The 19,924-nt window shown below is 31.0% G+C and overlaps 3 protein-coding genes across 5 annotated transcripts in view; 1 reads left to right on the top strand and 2 right to left on the bottom strand.

Annotated features, from left to right (window-relative positions):
- Positions 1-1,914: 1,914 nt before the first annotated feature.
- On the bottom strand, positions 1,915-2,914 carry LOC105257883 (coiled-coil-helix-coiled-coil-helix domain-containing protein 10, mitochondrial). Its single transcript, XM_011268804.3, has 3 exons — positions 2,701-2,914; positions 2,131-2,525; positions 1,915-2,020 (listed from the first exon to the last, which is right to left on the bottom strand). Exons 1-3 carry the CDS (start codon positions 2,739-2,741, stop codon positions 2,013-2,015), a joined length of 444 nt encoding a protein of 147 aa, XP_011267106.1. The 5' UTR covers positions 2,742-2,914; the 3' UTR covers positions 1,915-2,012.
- Positions 2,915-6,315: 3,401 nt separating this feature from the next.
- Positions 6,316-14,653, bottom strand: LOC105257884 (exportin-6-B). Its single transcript, XM_011268805.3, has 16 exons — positions 14,368-14,653; positions 13,202-13,405; positions 12,937-13,128; positions 12,676-12,835; positions 12,336-12,592; positions 12,093-12,259; positions 11,691-11,997; positions 11,499-11,591; positions 11,199-11,367; positions 10,996-11,134; positions 8,670-9,028; positions 8,242-8,569; positions 7,664-7,861; positions 7,275-7,553; positions 7,038-7,203; positions 6,316-6,950 (listed from the first exon to the last, which is right to left on the bottom strand). The coding sequence occupies exons 1-16, from the start codon at positions 14,368-14,370 to the stop codon at positions 6,873-6,875; spliced, it is 3,099 nt and encodes a 1,032-aa protein (XP_011267107.1). The 5' UTR covers positions 14,371-14,653; the 3' UTR covers positions 6,316-6,872.
- Positions 14,654-16,013: 1,360 nt separating this feature from the next.
- LOC105257885 (NAD-dependent protein deacetylase sirtuin-2) overlaps positions 16,014-19,924 on the top strand; it is a 16,890-nt gene continuing 12,979 nt past the window's right edge. The window contains exons 1-5 of one of the 3 annotated variants that reach the window (XM_025410910.1): positions 16,014-16,120; positions 16,195-16,357; positions 17,070-17,318; positions 17,593-17,949; positions 18,576-18,771. In XM_025410910.1, the coding sequence (XP_025266695.1) occupies positions 16,327-16,357; positions 17,070-17,318; positions 17,593-17,949; positions 18,576-18,771 (833 nt within the window). In that variant the 5' untranslated portion in view covers positions 16,014-16,120; positions 16,195-16,326. The other 2 variants (XM_025410911.1, XR_003123136.1) reach the window with 2 other exon arrangements.

Genomic DNA, 19,924 nt, shown 5'->3' with positions numbered 1-19,924 from the left:
CAAAGAAGTAAGTAGTTGCTTCTTTGTTCAACCAATGGTTGACGCTACTTTTTAGCGTCAATGAAATTGCACCTTAAGGCGTCTTTAGATGGAAGCATTTAGCGTCGAGCGTCAAAAACACATGCGCAGCACCCTTGCGTATAATTCTAAACAGGCAGATTCCAGCATCTTAAGGTGCAATTTCATTGAGGCTAAAAAGTAGCGTCAACCATTGGTTAAACAATGAAGCAACTACTTACTTCTTTGTTCAACCAATGGTTGACGCTACTTTTAGCGTCAATGAAATTGCACCTTTAAGGTGCGGCCTCATTGATGCTAAAAATTAGCGTCAACCATTGGTTGAACAAGGAGGTAAGTATAGTTGCTTCTTTGTTCAACCAATGGTTGACGCTACTTTTTAGCGTCAATGAAATTGCACCTTAAGATGCGGCCTCATTGACGCTAAAAAGTAGCGTCAACCATTGGTTGAACAATGAAGCAACTACTTACTTCTTTGTTCAACCAATGGTTGACGCTACTTTTTAGCGTCAATGAGGCCGCACCTTAACGCTAATACAATGGGTGTGTTTCGGAGTCGCATCGCTACAGTAGCGCTACAGCTTTTTTGCTACAATTGTAGCAGAAAAAAATGGCGACCGTTACAATTGTAGCAGAAAGTCCTGAAACGTACTTTTATAGTGCTACCCAGACAGCACAAAAAGGCCAAAAGATGTCTTAAAGATGTCTAGAGGACTTTCTAGAAGACGTTTTTAAGTCATCTTTTAGATGTTTTTTGGACATGTGTGCTGTCTGGGTACTATAGCGCTTTAATAACGTGAAACACGCTTATGTAGCGCTACAGTAGTGCTACTGTAGCGATGCGACCCCGAAACACACCCATTGACATAGGCCGGTATTCATAGTCCGATCTTATATTTAAGATCGTCTTAAGTCTGCTTGGAGGTTGACTTAAGACCTCATTCAACCAATCAAATAGCTGCGTAGCATTTCAAGCTCGAACTTAAGACTAGAGAACCTCTAGGAGAGAGAATGGACAACTGATCAAGCTTTTTCATGATTGGCTGGCAGAAAATGTATCAATTTTAGCTATTGCGACGCCAATGCAAAATATGATGACACACAAATAGGACACACATGACACACATATATTAACCTATTTGTGTGCATCATATTTTGCATTGGCGTCGCAATAGCTAAAATTGATACATTTTCTGCCAGCCAATCATGAAAAAGCTTGATCACATGTCACATGATCAGTTGTCCATTCTCTCTCCTAGAGGTTCTCTACTTAAGACTATCTCAAATATAAGATCGGACTATGAATACCGGCCATAGGCACCTGCGTATGTCACACTTTACGACGCTTTAACGCTCGATACTCAGACGCTCCCATGTAAAGGCACCTTTAGAGTCGATTTTCAAGTACTCTATAGGATTTATAAAAACGTGAATAGTTTCTATTACTTAAATTCCATATTTGATTTTTGGCAAAGAATTTGGATCTCTTGGCCCACTGTAGTGCGATCAAAGAGATGTTGAAGATGCTTTGCAGCGTTCGATTGATCAATCAGGATAAAAGGAGTAAAGATTTCTTGAACTTGATTGGTCAATCAAATGCTTCGAAGCATCTTCAGTGTATCTTTGACCATAATCTTAATTCGGTGTTTCGAAGGTCGCGCCCTCCTCTTGTTAGTATAATTTCCAAACTATACTTTACATTTTTTCATTTAAATTATGCTATTGTTACATGTATTTTTAGTATAAGGTAGATTAAAAATGAGCCATTTGTATAAAATTTAATTATTTATTGTTTTTCTAAAATTTGTATAAACTAAAACAAATATGGATCAAAATCCTAGGTTGGTTTATATTGCATTTAATAATATTAATGCATATGATAAAAATAAACAAAGCTTTTCATTGTACATATAGGATATCTTTATCTATATAATTACAGCATATACTTGAATTTCACCTAGAAAATTTCTAGATTTTTCGTTTTCTACATTAATTTAGATATCTGAAAACAAAAAACAAGACAATTATAAATTCAATTAGTGGGACTGTTTATAAAAATATTAGAAAGAATAACATTAGTGTGACAAATTAACATCCAACAAGATTACTGACTATTGGCAATTTTGCACTGACGCAGTGCCTCGCTGAATCCTTGGCATAGGCTCAAATCAGATTGATTCTCGGCACAGTCCAGGAACTGCTTAACCTCCAATGAGCAAGCACCTCCGGGGGCTGGTGTTGGGGCAACCTGGGTCGCAGCCGGCGGTGCAGCAGGAGCAGCAGCAGTCTCGCTGGATCCTCCACTGAGGAGTCCAGTCATGGCGTGACCGATGGTATGTCCCACGGCAGATCCGAGGGCTACACCGCCAGCAGTAGCGGCCATCTGGCCCATGAGCGATGGTTGCTGTGGCTGGGCCACCATGGGTGCCGATGGTGGGGCTTGAGCTGGGACTCGAGCTGGGACTCGGGATGGCACGGACGCGGGTGCAATCACGGCCGGTCTCATGCTGAAACAAAACAAAAGTTTCAGACAATTTCAGAGACATTCGTCGAAGTCGAGTACAATCAGGAGATGGACATTTAAAATATCTACGTTTCTGGAAGACTACGACTACGTGATATAACGCCATGCAGAAATGACGCATTATCGATATCAAGATGATGAAATTTGTATTGACTTACATTCTTGGAGGAGGTGCGGCAGCGCGTCCACGTCGTGGCATTTTCTCTTGTTTTTTACTAGATCGACTTGCGAAATGACTCGAAAGATACTCTCGCAATGCGCGAATCTGAGTTGAACTTGATTCTTGATCCCTCGACTTCGTTCGACAAATTACGATAGATGCTGCGCAACGCTGTGCGATTCTTTGATTGCGCAATTGAATGATAAAAAGGGGTAATATATGGAACAGAGGGCGTCTAGAAGCTTCTTGAATGTTCTCATGTGAGCGTGAGGCCGAGTTTCCACTGAGCGCGTCTCGCATCGCGTCAGCCGGCGCATCACGAGTTAACCAATCAAAACATCCCATTTTTATTGCATAATTTGTGACGTATTGGTAAGGTTACTTTTGGATGAAACCGCGCATTCGTCATGATGCAGCCCGCCGATAATGAAACGATATTTGTAAGTACAAAATTATTATCAAAATAATATTCTTAAGTTCCAATTATTACTCAAATATTTGGCTCCATGAACTTAGCCGGCCAACTTCGATTTTTTCAATTTTTTTTTATAGCAAATCGTTTGTTGGTCGTTTATTGGTGATTGTTGGCCTAATTACAGCTTATAATTTGTTGGTTTATATTTTTTTGTAAAATAAAGAAACAAAAATCAACGTGAAGTTAGCCGAAACATTTCATTTAAAATTCTCATTTTCGTTTAAAAGGCAGTTCAATCTCTCATTTTCGTTTAAAAAGCAGTTCAATCGATGCGAAATCGTTTGGATGATTGTTGGCCTAATTATAATGTTTGTTGGTTCATTATTTGCTTTAAAAACGAAAAATAATTTTTGCATTAAGGCCGAATCTACAATAGGAATAAGCCTTAAGGAATTGACCAATCACAGTTGAATATAAAATAGTAATCGAATATGATTGATTAATTTCTTATGACAAGACTTTACATAAATATCAATAAATTTAGGGTCAATCGTCGCGTTTTTGCATAAAATTAAGAATCTATCAGAAAAAGCGTCGCTCTGCACCACGAATTGAAATATTCACGATTAAAGTTAACTACTATTTAAGTTAGAATATTTGTCATACTAATGGCACTAGTGCGCACGCATGCGCGCGCACAACACACACACGGTGGCGGGTGCAAGGAGGGCCTTCGGCCCCTCCTCCCGCACTCGCTCTGTCCCCCTCGCTTCGCGTGGAAAGTTGCAAAGTGGAATCTCGCTTCACGTGGAAAGTTGCACCCTACTGTAGACGAGACACCTCCGAATAGACACAGTACAATTGGACACAACTGGCTTTGATTGGCTAATCGTGCTTGATCGTGCTGGTTACCCTAAGCATCGGTCGATATAATTGGCTATATCTAATCGTACTGTGTCTAATCGGGCAATCCCCCTAATTTCATGTTAGTACCAGTCCTTTATGTCCATTTCACCAAAAATTAAGTACGAGTTTGATAGTGCGCGTAGCGGCAAAATGAGGAAACACATGCAATATTGTAGAATATCCTGAAAATATACGAGAAAGAATATACTAATACGAGATATTCAAAGTATATTTTGAGAATATATGAAAAATAAAATGCAACAAGAGATGTTATGGGATTATTCTCAGTATATTACATCTGTAACTGTATATTTATAGTATCTGTATATTTATAGTATGAGTATATTTACAGAATATTCGAATGATATCATGTACTGTTAGGGATATCAAGGTCGCTGTCCGGAAATTTAAGTGACAAAGCCCCTGCAAAACAAGGATTAATGAAATTATTGGAGGCTAAGAATATTCATATTATGTTAACAAAATATATTATATTATGTAAACAAAAAGAAAAGAAATTATAGAACATATTTACAGCAATAATAGCAAACTCGAGATTATAACATATTTATTTTTCAAAATTTAGGTTCGTTAAAACGTTAAATTAAACGATTGTGCGGATCGATTCTCCTTGTAGTATGATTCTATAACTCGCTAAACGATAAGATAACGACATTGATACGTGTTATTGTGCATATATTGGGTGTGTTTCGGGGTCGCATCGCTACAGTAGCGCTTCAGCTTTTTTGCTACAATTGTAGCAGAAAAAAATGGCGACCGCTACAATTGTAGCAGAAAGTCCTGAAACGTACTTTTATAGCGCTACCCAGACAGCATAAAAAGGCCAAAAGATGTCTTAAAGATGTCTATATAGAGGACTTTCTAGAAGACGTTTTTAAATCGTCTTTTAGATGTTTTTTGGACATGTGTGCTGTCTAGGTACTATAGCGCTTTAATAACGTGAAACACGCTTATATGTAGCGCTACAGTAGCGCTACTGTAGTGATGTGAAACACACCCATTTTTACATGTCAAATGCACAACGATGGGAGCATCCGAAATGGCCACGGATAAATTTGACCACGTTCGAAATGGCCACGTTCGTAATGGCCACTCGTTCGTAATAGCCGCGCATCATGTGTGTATGTAGCCACAGCGAAGAAGTGTCGATTAAGTGTAATTCTTGAGTGTACCTCTTTATGTAGACTGTCAATGTTTTTTTTTTTAATTCCGAGCGTGGCCGTTTCAAACATGACCATTACGAACATGGCCGTTTCAAATTTATCCGTGGCCATTTCGAACGTAGTTAAATTATATCCACTCATATATATATATATATATATATATATATATATATATATATATATGTACATATATATATATATGTTAGTGAATATCATTTAAATAACGTTGTAGTAATAATTTTTTGCTTACTGGGGAGCTATGCATACGAGTAAATGGTCAAGTTTTTGAACATTTAAAGTAATTGTACACAAAAGAAGATCTTGCCTTGACTGGCTGAATCATGCTCGGATCTTGCCTTGACTGGCTGGATCATGTAAGATAAGACTATCGGAAAGTGTTTTACGAAATATTTTGTATTTTTATCAAAATTTTGTAAATTTGGAGCTTTATAACTCGAAAAGTACTTCACGAAAAAACATTTGATTATAGTGTTTTGGAAAGCTCTCGAGATCAGCTACAAGAATATGTAATAAAAAATAAGGGGTGTCATTAAAAAAAATTGAGGTAACCTTCACGTGACCTTCAAATGACTCTTTAAAGTCAAATCAATGGTACCATCTTATGGCCCCCTCGAAACCATACAAAACATGTCCTAACCATTTTTCTCTAAAATAAAAAATGAGAGATTTTTGAGGTGGACACTTAAAATGGGACACCCTGTATACTGTGACGTAGGGAAAACGTCTCATGAAAAATGGCAGCGTGGCCCCTCTCAGGCTTCTCTCTGCTAATATCAATTATTTTCCGTATAGCTTGATATCAAATATGACAAAATTTAGATAATTTTTATGCTAACTAAAAATTATTGAAATCATATTGTTTGATGTAATTTGCCGCAAAGATCTCATTAATTTATTAAAATTACTTTCGAAAAAATTAAATATACATATAAATTAAAAATACAAAAATTTTATATATTTATATTTTATTTAAAAAATATGAAAAAAAATATTATCAATGAAAATTAAATTTATTTTCTTTTTAATGCAAAAATAATATATATTTTTTGAACGTTTACTTTTTATTAGAAGAAAAAACAGTTTTTACATTTTTAATCACAATAATTGCTTGTATAATTTATGTGGCATTTAATTCATGTATGTATGTTACAAAAATTCTACGTTTATAACAAATGGTAGGTAATGTATCTGAATCAATTAATGATCAATATATGTAATGTGAACAAGTTATTAACAATTTACTCACAATCTCTGTGGTAAATAATATTATTTTTCACTGCAATTTTTGCCAATACGTATATTAGAATTACATATTTCTATAAAAAGTGGAAAAGTAGATCTAAAAAAATCTGAAAATTATAAGTATAGTTATAGACATATAAAAAAGGCATGTTTTATACATAATATAATGGCATTTACAATATCACAAAAGGATGGCATGGCAGTGACATACACAGAACAGTAAATGTTTATAAAATTTTTGCTTTTCTTTGTTTTATCATAGTTAATGTCCCTTATATCTGTATCTAGAGGCACTCACACACAGGAGAGATTTGATAAAAATGTTGATTTTCAATTCTAAATGGCATCGTAGAAGTCTTATGAAATAATTTTAAATTGCAATTTCGTCCTAATATACTGCTTTCAGCCCGGTCTGCACAGTTGATAACATCTTAAGTCTGAAATAAGCTGAAGAACTGATCTTGTCAAAGTTGGTTGATCCTAAAAAAAGAAAAAAAAGTTTGTTTTGTTTTATCACAAGCGTATTATATATTTTTATATTTAAAAAATGCTAAAAGTTAAATGTACCGTGGATTTATCAAAATTTCCCAACAACGTGGCTCTCTGCATATCGTCGACACCTTCGCAAGTTGCCAAAAACGTTGGCAAAAAATGGCCAAAGAACCACCCTATATTGACAGATGCTAGACTGTGAATAGCGACAGCTATTTCGTCCGCCAGCAAATTGTGAGACCTATAAAAATTAATACATTATAAATATAATTAATAATAAGAAATATATTATCGATAAAGAATAATACCTACTGTTGAAATAAAACTGTAAACAATGCCATCAAAAACCTCTCGAGAAGATGAGCCTTAAATATGGCTCGTTGATAAAGTCGCCACCTGATATTTAATTGCTCGAGACTTTGCAAACTCTGTCGAAATATATTAACATCCGATTGAAGTAGAGCTTGACCAAATGCCTCTAAAATAGCTACTAATTCTTCTTTATGCTCGATAGGTTCGTCTTCATCGGGATGTCCAAGAGTACGTAATATCGAAGTATTATAGAAATATTGCCATCGATGCATAAGAATACTAAAAATTAATAATTTTTTGAAGATATTGATCTCTCCACTCTTTCTCTTTCTCTCTCTCTCTCTCTCTCTCTAAAATAGAAATAAAAATATATGCTATTAATATATTACCTATGGAAAAGTTTTAATAAAACTAATGTTGTATCCGGATGAGCACTTAGGCTGTTTCCGATTGCAAGCCATACTTGACCTAAACATAGACTTGTAACAGAAGGGACAAATGCCTTAAATGCATTGCCAGGTGCTGATACGACGAGTATCAAAATTTCTAACAACTGATCCAATGCAGGACCAGCAGAAATATTTTCTCTGTAAATTAAGTAATTACTCTGTTAAGTAAAGTGATTAAAATACTTTTTGAGCTTTAAATATATAATTTTTTTTTGTATAAAATATATAATAGTATATATGTATAATATTATATATGTATAATATTAATATATAATATTGTTATAATGTATAATTTTTTCATTTGTTGTTCATAAAAGTGATAAGAGAGCGATTTTAATTCTAAAAACTTTTTAGAAAAATGTTGATAAATGAAAATATATATTTATTAAAATATATTATTTATTAAAATAAGGAAAACGAAAGGCATATTTTTGGATATCATCTTCGATAACGCAATCTACTATTACATCTTGATTAAATACCTCTGTTTCTATACTGTAATAATATCTTATACAAACCTGGTATAAAGCTGCAGCATGCCTTGAACTGCATTTTGCATAAATTCAGGACCTAATTGTTGTTGTAATACTGAAAATGCCGAATGTAAGAAGCCAAGTAATACTTCACATATAACCTGACATCTTATAACATAAGACAATAACTCTAATGCTCTATTTATGATCGATTCTAAACACGAATGTAACATTTTCTTTATAGTTGTAGACGAGGATGCACAATCTTCTAATAATTGAGTTAGCGGCATTATTGTAACTGAAATTGTTGATTCTAAAGGCACTGGTTGTCCTTGCATACCCAGAGGTGCAGACAAGGCCAATATCATAGTATCTAAATAAGAGATTTTCTTTATATATCTTTTTATAAAAACAAAAGCTGTATATTTTATAGTTATATAGTCTTATATAGTTTTTAAAATCTGACAGCTTACCCAACAATCTTTGCCTTAACGCTGCATCACCGGGTGGTAATATAATTCCATTTATCAATGCCCTTCGCAGAACTTTGATTGTATCTGGTTTTAAGTACGGGTATGTGCCCGTAGAAATTAAATTCCTAAAAATCGGTTGGTCCCATAGGATTGGTTTCAAAATAGCGATGATACTTTGAAAAAGATGAACGGCGGAATGAACAAGATTTACAGGTGGTGAATGATCACAGGGAGTGGTATATGTCGTCACCCAAATACATGAATCGATGCAACGTTGACAGAGTGTCTCCTTTGTTTTCTCTGGTTTCCTAACTATCCAATGACACCATGCTTGAAGAGAAGCCAAAAGCTGGGAATGTCTAAACACAAATGAAGGTATAATGAATGCTTTCACGATTATATCATTATACAGGGTGGACCAATAACTCTGTCTACCTGGAATATCTCCGTTATTTTTAGAGATACAAAAATTTTGTACGGTACCAAGAGGGCCGTAATATGCTACTAATAATTTGTTTGTAGGTGGAAGCGCTTCAGAGATTTCAAGGTCATTTCCATTTTTTTAAATGGAACCTCCCATTTTTTATTACCTATTCTTATAGCTTATCTCCAGAGCTTTCCAAAACACTATAATAAAGTATTTCTTCAGTGAGTACTTTTTGAGTTATGAGGGTTGAAATTATTTCTTAATTTTATATAAACCATAAAATATCTAGTAAAATATTCATTTTTCGATTATCTTATCTTAATGCTTTTATGTACAAAATAATGAGAGGAATTAATTTTTCGATTATCTTACCTTAATGCTTTTATGTACAAAATAATGAGGAATTAATTGGTGCAAAGAAAACATACAATTGTTTTTAAGAAAAAATATGAAATTGTTAATTGCAAATTACATATTTTTTTTTAAAAAACAACTATTTTTTCTTTACACCAATTGATTTCTCTCATTATTTTATATATAAATATATAAAAGCATTAAGGTAAGATAATAAAAAAATGAATATTTTACTAGATATTTTATGGTTTATGTAAAATTAAGATATTATTTCAAGCCTTATAACTCGAAAAGTATTTGATGAAAAAATACTTTATTATAGTGTTTTGGAAAGCTCTCGACATAAGCTATAAGAATATGCAATAAAAGATGAGTAGTTTCATTTAAGAAATTAAAGATATCCTTGATCTGACCTTAACGATTCAAGGTCAAACCAATGATACTTATGTTCCCCTCAAAACCATACAATTTTTGTGGAAAACGTTTTTCTCTAAAATGCTTAGTTTTTGAAAGAAAAGGGGTGTACGGGTCTAGGACACGCTGTATAATTATATATGTTATATATGTTATATATGTTAATATATGTTAATTATGTATGTTATATATGTTAATTATATATTAATTATGTTATAATTATATGTTATATATGTATGTATGTTATATATGTTAATTATACAATTCAAGTGTAAAATTATTAATATAATTTAAATTAAAAAATAACAAATTATAATTAAATTATTTCATTAACAAATTATAATCAAATTATAATTAAATTATTTTATGAAGATGAAGAAATACTTTATTATAGTGTTTTGGAAAGCTCTGCAGATAAGCTATAAGAATAGGTAATAAAAAATGGGAGGTTCCATTTAAAAAAATGGAGATGACCTTGAAATTTCTGAAGCGCCTCCACCTACAAAAAAATTATTAGTAGCATATTACAGCCCTCTTGGTACCGTACTACTTTTATAAGTACAAAATTTTTGTATCTCTAAAAATAACGGAGATATTCCAGGTGGACAGAGTTATTGGTCCACCCTGTATAGTTGTTAGTGTACATTAGTGCTGGGATTTATTTGCAACTTTTGGCCAGATTTCTTAGACTATTGTTACCCTCTTACCGCTCATGCCTTATCGATCGCGCCGTTAGAGAATCGTAACTAAGGAGTGCTTAGGAACGTGCGCGTCACAAATGTAATCATCTAAGTTCTCTTTATTGTTTATTAATAGTAAAAATAATTATTCTATTATTAATTACGTATATGTTCTGTAAGAATTTAAAATATTTTGAAACGTAATTAATAATAGAATAATTATTTTTATAATTATTTTATTATTAATAAACAATAAAAAGAACTTAGATAGATAGATTACCGTATTACATTTGTGACGCGCATATTCCTGAGCGCTCCTTAGTTACGAATGGCGCGAGTGGTAAGAGGGGACTAGTAGGCGTAAGCTAAGTCTGGCCGAAAGTTGCAAGTAAATCCCAGCATTGGTGTACATATTTAAAAAATTATATACGAGATGTAGTTAAGAACTTACACTTCTACAAGATCTATTACGATGACAGCTGGTTGAAGTGTTGCTTTATATAATTGGTTATCTCTTGCAAATATACATGCATCTAAAGTTTGCGATATAATTTCTTCAGCTAAAGCTTGGTCGATATTTGTTTGATCTCCTATCGACAAATAATCGTATTATTAGCGTAAAACAAATTAATAAAGTTGTTCAAAATAACTTACCAATAAAAAGAGAATACAATCTTGTTAAAGCTTGTGTAATCGACGCAAGATCTCTCAAATGCGCATGGACATTTGCTGCATCTGCATCATTTAATAAAATAACTTGACCATTGGCGACAGCAGCACCTAATTCTCCAAAAATAATTAATCCTTCTCTCCATGAACGATACTGAAAAAAAAATTATAACTAATATTATAACTAATATTAATATATTGTCATTTATAAAAATACATTTGATAGATATTATTATAGTTATATATAATTTTACATATAATTTATTATATATAATTATAAATTACTAATAGTGTAAATATTGGAACAGGCGAGATGTCGGCGATTTTTGCTAAACATTCTACATTGCATCTCAAAAAATGTTGCCACTCTGTCTCTTCCTGCAAAAAGAGAAATTATAAGATTTAATCAAGTATTTGATTTATTATCTCTGATCTCTAAATTATATTTATACAAGTTATGTACAGATTTATACCTACATTCTCGTCCAAACTTTCCGTATCGAGATCTCTTAATACTCGAGCATTCAATTTGAAACTTATTTTTTGCAAGATCCGTTCAGCGAGGGCTAATGCGACGGCAGAATATCGCGACTGAGTACTCTCCAAAAGTGTAGTCCAAACGTCTAAACAACGCAAATAACCATTCACGGTGGAAACTTGTTGAAACGTATGATGACACAGTACTTCTAATAATGTATTTACTGGAAATTTTGAGCTTGACTCCATCCTCTTCAGATGATTCGTTACAAATAATTGTAAAAACTCCGTCATTTTTTCTGTATAGCTGAAAGAATATATTTTATTTTGTATTTTATGTTAACATATTATATTGTATAAGAATATCACAGTAGATTTTTCCTAGAAGGAAATTCGCCATACTTTTCCTCTATAGAATCTAGACGTTCCATTAATTGGAATAAACCAATACCATTTTGAAATATTTCTAATAACAATGTGTCAGTCGCGTCAGGCGAGCAGAGTGGTCTATACAAAAGCTCATTAATCGTTGTCAAAGCTTGAACAGCCATTTCTATTTGTTTGCCATTCTAGTGAAATGTAGATATATATTTAATAATTTTCTTTCTGCTAATTCATGTTCTAGCCATTGAAGTAAAATCCTACCATTGCATCGTAATATTTAGCACAGGAAAAAATAGCATCCAATAAATTAGTAGAGATACTGCTTGATAGATCTATCCAACTAAACAGATGTGCTAAAACTTCAAGAGTAGCTGTGCAAACTTCGCTAGTGCCTGTCGCCAATCCCTCAACATCTAATACTGTACGTGCAGGTGCTAGACTTTGTCCACTGGTAGGTGACGGAGGTGGTGTCACAGTTCCAGAACGACTTTGCAATTTTGTAGTCTCTTTTAAAAGAACTAATATGACAAACAAAAAAGAGAAATTATAAAATTATTCACAATACAATATACATTTCTAGATTCCTATAATACAATTATACCTGTAAGTGTATCTAAAGTCAGAGGCACTTGGGAACTTAATAATCTGAACAATTCGCTTTTTCGGTGAATCGGCAGATCTTCCCTTGGTGTGGCTAATTCCTCCGAAGCTGTTCTCAAATATATAAGTCCTAACAATCTTGTATGTTTGTGATCTAATAGCTATTATAAAAATTAGAAAATTATACACAGTCATATCCATTATAAATACATTATTTATGAAAAGAAAGAAAAACAATTCTGTTTATTCTGTTTATACAAACCTGTAAAATGTTAGAATAAAAATCGGGATAAAAATGTGGCCAGTCATGTCTTGCTATATCTACTACCAATTTCACTACTTTATTTCTTACAAAGGGTGCTACATCTCTTTCTAATGATAATGTATACAAAGTAGATCTTGTGAGAGCTCTATCCTCCCATGGAAGGATAGGCCATCGTCTTCCTATAGTTGTCTGTCAAATAATTCATAGATTAAAAATTATCAGAAAATATTAATCATATTACAAAATCATATTATACAGTTACCTCCAGAGTAGACAAAGCAAACATACTGACATAGTGATTGCTTGTAGAAGATAAAAAATGCAAACACGGTTTCCAGGAGTCAATCTGTGCAGCAAATTCCTGAAAACTATGTTCAATTGTACGTTTTCTTTCATTAGTTGTTTCTAGAGAGAAAAATTCTGTCATAAGTTGTTCCAGATTCTGTAAAGCAGCTATATCGTCGTCCTGAAAATTTTAAATCTATTTTAAATATCTATATTAAATATATTATATGTACATTGTAAATTTTGTAAATTTTTTTATTTATATATATATTTATGATATATAAATAAGTCCCATTATTTTTATGAAATTCAGTGTTTACTAACAAATTATATATGTACGATTCAAAATAAATCTATTATCTTTCAACATTTTCTTTCATATTTCAAATAAATTATACATTCTGCACCAACAGAAAGTCCAATCTGTGCTCGTAATGAATTCATCAAACTATTTTCTTATTTCTTCGACATTTCAAAATTTTCTATTAAATAAAGTGTACAACATCAAAACAAATAATAGTTTAAAGGCACCAGATTGAATAAGGTAGTCAAATAAAAGTGATTTACTATAAATCCGATAAAATCGAAATTGCTGATTACTATTATTGTGTTATTTTATTTGAATGAGAAGTAGGAAAGAATAAACTATAGAAAATATTTGTACAGGAAAAGGTCACCTAGTTAAATTTTTGCACAATAATACTTGGCTTCATATGGTAATCAAGAGAACTTAGTTAAATTGTCTTGTTCCACTTGGCATATTCACTAAACACAGAGAAAGAAAATAGCTTGATGAATTCATTGCAAGTAAAGATCAAATTTTTTATGGATCCAGAATTCACTTGCTAGACAGATGGAAGAAAGTGCTGGAAAATGATACAGATTACTTTTACAATTAAATTGTACATATGTGTAATTTATTAATAAACATTAAATTTTAAAAAATAATAAAAAAAATTATGTATACAATATATATATATATATATATATATATATATATATATATATATATATATATATACACACATGACAAATTCTTTCTGTACGTAATGTATAAAACATTAAGATGCAGACTCTCTATCAGATTGTATCAGCATACATTGATTTTGATATAACAAGAAAAAAAGATAATAATTTCTTTACCATAATAGTCACTGTGGAAAATATTATATTGTTGTAAATGCAATATATAAAAAGAAAAATTTTGAAGATTTTTCTTCACTTGACGAACGTCATTTTAAATCGACTAATTGAGGTCAGTCCGTCAATCAAAATCGCCTGTTTTTTTTTTTACAATTTGGATTGACAACGATTGAATAAGATAAAATTCAATTTCATTGCCATAATAATAATAACAATAATCAAAATTGTCAAGACCTCTGATATATTCTGGCTGGATTGACGGGCAAACTCCGAATTGATATTGGAAACCTCAGGGTGCTTTTCCATGCGGCGTAAGTTGCTTAAGCGTAACTTGCGTTAAACCGTGTCAACCAATCAAATCGTCTCAGCTATTATACCAGAGAGAAATCTGAGAGCGGCCACCAGCCTCGACGAGCACATTTCTCGATGCTTGATGCGCCATCTGACAAAGTGGACGTGAACTATGTTTATTGATTAAGCTCGGTAACAAAACATGGTTTGTGTCTATGATATGGTTCATGTCCGAACTATTCAGAGATGGACAGTCAGATAAGGATCGATAATCCATCATTCTATCTTTGTCTCATCAATGACACACCACGCGACTGCCACGCGACGAGCTTACGATTTTATCTCTTTTGCTTTCCCTTTCCTCTCGTCGCGCTTTTACGTTCTTCGTAATTAATTGAGGACAGAAAATGAATAAAAAAATTCGGGCACAGTTAACATTAAATAAATACATTTATAAAAATATTTTTTAATTCTTCAAATCATTTCTTAATTTTACATAAACCGTAAAATATCTTGTAAAATATTCACTTTTCGATTATTTTACCTTAATACTTTTATGTACAAAATAATGAGAGGAATCAATTGGTCTAAAAAAAAACACATAATTGTTCCGAAGAAAAAATATGTAATTATTAATTGCAAATTACATATTTTTTCTTCGGAACAATTATGTGTTTTTTTTTAGACCAATTGATTCCTCTCATTATTTTGTACATAAAAGTATTAAGGTAAAATAATTGAAAAGTGAATATTTTACAAGATATTTTACGGTTTATGTAAAATTAAGAAATGATTTGAAGCCTCATAACTCGATAAATGCTTGAGGGAAAAATATTTTATTATAGTGTTTTGGAAAGCTCTCGAGGTCAGCTATAAGAATATGCAATAAAAAGTAGGCAGTTCCATTTAAAAAATTCAATTTGACTTTTATATGATCTTCGTCCTCCACTCAAAGTAAAATTTTTAGTCATCATTAGGTACATTTTTTAAAGCCCTACAACTTTGCTATTTACAATTTTTCGCTATAGTTGATCCTTTTCGAGATATTTGACCGTTTCCGGACTTTTGCCCAACCCTGTATATGTATATATGTATATATATCTAAAAACAACATGCTTTCATAAATATACATGAAAGCGAGACAAAGCAAAACTCTCTCAAGGTTTCTCTCTGATTAGATTAACTCGCGTTGGTGAAATCGGATCATGGTTGATTATTTTTGAAATAATCGACTATGGTTGGTCAATTTGCTAATGATTTACAACTAGTGACGTTACGATACGACCAATGTAGATCCGGCTTTATGCTACGGCCATTGTAGATGACCCTCTAGTAACTCTGAAAACCGAAGTTACACATTGTCACCGCGTGGGGTCTTCAATATCAATTCAGAGTTTGTCCATCGTTTCTATCAACTGTCGACTGCTGACCCTAGCTGCGCATATTGCAGTTTATTGTAATTGTAAGTACAACTCAAAGATCGAAGTACAATAGAGTTGCATTGCATATATAATAGATTTCTTTCTACTGTGTAAGTTTCCTGTCCAGATTGTGTTGGATAGCGTGTATTATCATTAACGAAGTGAGTGTATCGTTGTATGTGATAGCTTTATACAAATCACATTTTCAAAACCATATATTAAGCATATAATTGCATTAAGTTGCACTATGGATAAGGAGACTGAAGAAGATCGAAAAGGTAATTTTTAAATGAAATTAGTGCATTCATTTTTCTGAATCAGAAAAGAACAAAAAATACATATAAGAATAATGATATGAAGTAAATGTTTACTTTCCGTAATTTTATATTTTTTCTTATAATGTAAATATGAGATTTGTTATTTTTAACTGAACTGGAATAGAATGAAATGTATATTATAGAATGAAATATATATATATATATATATATATATATATATATATATATACACACATTTAAACATTAGAAAGAAAAAGCGAAAAAAAGCAAGATGTTCAGTTAACAACAACAAAATTGTCTTATGCAAACTATTTTCTTAATTTGATGTGAATAAGATATATATTTATTTAAACAGCTTATAAGATTTTGCTTTTAAGTGTGAAATTTATTTGGAAGGTTAATATATTAAATAAATTTTAATTAATTGAATAAATTTTAAATAATTGAATGATTTTTTCAGAATGATTTTAATCTAAATGATAAAAAAATAAAAATCTAAATGATAAAAAATAATTATCATTTTATTAACATTCAGTTTTTTTACAATTTTATATCAGAAAAATTATAAATATATCGAAAACTTCTAAACTTTTTTATATATAAATCACTCTTTAACATAAAATAATATATAAACATTATGATTATTAAAAATATTTATTATTAAAATGCAATATGTAGCTTATGTATATCAAGTATTTTTTCTTTGTTTTAGACAATAATTCAGATGAAAAAACACAAAAGGTTTCTTCTGAATCATCAGACATAGAAGACTCTGAAATGGAAAGGTTACGTAGATATTTGGTTCAGAAATTAAGACTTGTTGATTTGTCAACGAGTAATCAAAATGATCAGTCGCAACAAAGAGTTCTTCATGAACTTAGCTTAGATGGAATTGTTAAGTTTATTAAAGAAAAGCCAGATTGTAAAATCATTACTATGGCAGGTGCTGGAATCTCTACTTGTTAGTATATATTTAAAGACATGTACATATCTTCTATAATATTCCTTTTATTTCTAATTTGTGATCATTTTTTCTATGTTTAATATTTCTTATTTTATTATTTTTTTAAATTTTAAATATGCATACAATTTTTTTTTATTATAATCAATGACAGTAACATTACGTATAATAACTATTATGTTGTCATATATTGATTATAAAATAATGCATTAATATGCTTATAAATGCTAATATGAATATACATGAAATATGTACATGTTTATCTGTGTTTTAGCTGCTGGAATACCAGATTTCCGATCTCCATCCAGTGGACTTTATCATAAATTAGATAAATATAATTTACCTTATCCACAAGCTATTTTTGAGTTAGATTTTTTTATGAAAGATCCAGAACCATTCTTCACACTTGCAAGAGAATTATTGCCAGAAGGATTCCGACCTACATTGAGTCATTACTTTATTCGTCTGTTATGGGAAAAAGGTTTACTATTACGACATTATACACAAAATATTGATACATTGGAACGTATAGCCGGATTACCTTCTGAGAAATTAGTGGAAGCTCATGGAACATTTCATACTGGTCGTTGTCTTAAATGCCGAGCGCCATATATGCTCACATGGATGAAAGGTATATTTTCCAATATTTCTAAAGAAAAAAAATACTAGCTAATTTTTAATTTTTTTTATTTTACATTTTTAAGTCTTAAAAATCTGTGCTTGTTATATAATTAATATTATGTATATTTTATATTTTTATAACATATTTTTTCTAAGTGTCACAATACAATTAGATGACTTTGTTCCTAATATCATATTAGCATATAAATCTGCATATTATTTTAATATGCAATGCAGTTATTTATTTTTTATTCTTCTTAACTAACATAAATTTCTTAACTAATAATAAACTAACAAACTTTTATTTATCTCGAAAAAAATAGAATCCAATTAACTAATATTTGACACTTACACTTATATATACGTATGTATGTATGTATGTATATGTGTATGTAGGTACAACATTTAAACTCTCTCTTTCTTTTTTTTGTAAATTAATAGATAGTACCATTTTTTTGTAACAATATTTTTTAATATAACACTATTTTTAAATATTGAATGTTTTAATTTGGTAATATAACACAATTTCTAGCTTTTGAATAAATTAAAATTTTTAAACAAGTAAATAAGATAATTTAGAGATAATTTAACAAGATATTCATTTAATAAGATACTGATTATGATTCTAAATTATAGAAAAAATCATAGAAGGCATGATACCAAAATGTGAAGAATGTAATGAAGGTGTTGTAAAACCTGACATAGTCTTTTTTGGTGAAACGTTACCTGAACGTTTTCAAGTACTTGCTGATCGAGATTTTGTACAAGCTGATCTTTTAATTATTATGGGATCAAGTCTAGTAGTACAACCTTTTGCATCATTAATAGACAGGTATGCATATAAATATAAAATTTTGAAAAATATAGAAAATATAGAATTTTATATAAATATAGAAAATATAGAATTTTATATACATAGAATGTATATAAACATATGAAAATACATATTGCAATTCTCTATGTGTAAAGAATATTTTTTTTAATTTTTTGGTTTTAAAATTGAGTGTAATAAATTGTGCAATTCAGCTATTTTCAGTTATTTAATGATGTGTGTGTGTGTGTGCGTGTGCGTGTGCGCGCGTGTGTGTGTGTGTTCATATGTATCTTCCCATATTTTTATCTCTTATATTATATAAAATACACAAAGCAAGAAATAAGCCTGCAAAAGTATATGCATATATTATAATAATATCAAAAATACTTTCGGGATCCCTAGATTATTTATAAATATACATACACGCACGCACACGCGCGCGCACACACACACACACACACACACACACCCACCCACACACCCACCCACACACACACACACACACACACACACACACACACACACACACACACACACACACACATATAGAATTATAAATATATAATAGACATAAATAGTCGTAAATAAATTCCTTTATCGAATTATTAGAATTGATGGATCAAAATGGAACAAAATATAATGTTGAGTCATGTGATCTCGATATATGATCGCAAAGGATTAAGGAAACTACAAAATTGAATAATTGCTTTTATAAGAAAAGAATCGGAATTGTGGGTCACATGTCATATGTCTGTCACATTTGATTTTGATGGACTTTGAATATAAGATAAAAATTATAAGATAAAAATAAAAGATACATAGGCATTATCAAATGTTTAGGAATTAAAACAATTGTTTAAAATTGACTTTGATATATAAAAAAAATATTTCTAACAAAAGTTTTATGGCATTTTATATATTTCGTAACTACATATTTAAATTCGTATTTGACTACATATTTTTTAATATTTCTCTATTATTATTTTCTTATTTTTATTTCATTCTCTATTATTATTTTTGTAGATTTTAAAATTAGAACAGAGAACAAAGAAAGTGTTTAATCTAGTATTACATACAAGTGTCAAATCTATATATTATAACACTCTTTTACAAAATCATATTTGTGAAAAATTTTAAGTTACATTGTAAATATCTATATCGCGTAAATATT

This window comes from Camponotus floridanus, unplaced genomic scaffold, assembly GCF_003227725.1.
Source record: "Camponotus floridanus strain SB8 unplaced genomic scaffold, Cflo_v7.5 scaffold104, whole genome shotgun sequence".
In the NCBI taxonomy this organism is placed as follows: domain Eukaryota; kingdom Metazoa; phylum Arthropoda; class Insecta; order Hymenoptera; family Formicidae; genus Camponotus; species Camponotus floridanus.
The sequence above is the reverse complement of the archived record's forward strand: the minus strand, read 5'-3'. Positions and strand labels throughout refer to the sequence as shown.

What these genes read in the sequence shown, in the direction of transcription:
- LOC105257883 (XM_011268804.3), bottom strand. Translation starts at nt 2,741, where the DNA reads ATGCCACGACGTGGACGCGCTGCCGCACCTCCTCCAAGAAT. An exon ending in GCCGCACCTCCTCCAAGAAT is followed by an intron (nt 2,526 to 2,700) that starts GTAAGTCAATAC and finishes GTTTTGTTTCAG; the next exon opens with CATGAGACCGGCCGTGATTG.
- LOC105257884 (XM_011268805.3), bottom strand. An exon ending in GTAATAGATCTTGTAGAAGT is followed by an intron (nt 9,029 to 10,995) that starts GTAAGTTCTTAA and finishes ATTTGTGTTTAG; the next exon opens with ACATTCCCAGCTTTTGGCTT. An exon ending in ATGCTGCAGCTTTATACCAG is followed by an intron (nt 7,862 to 8,241) that starts GTTTGTATAAGA and finishes CTTAATTTACAG; the next exon opens with AGAAAATATTTCTGCTGGTC.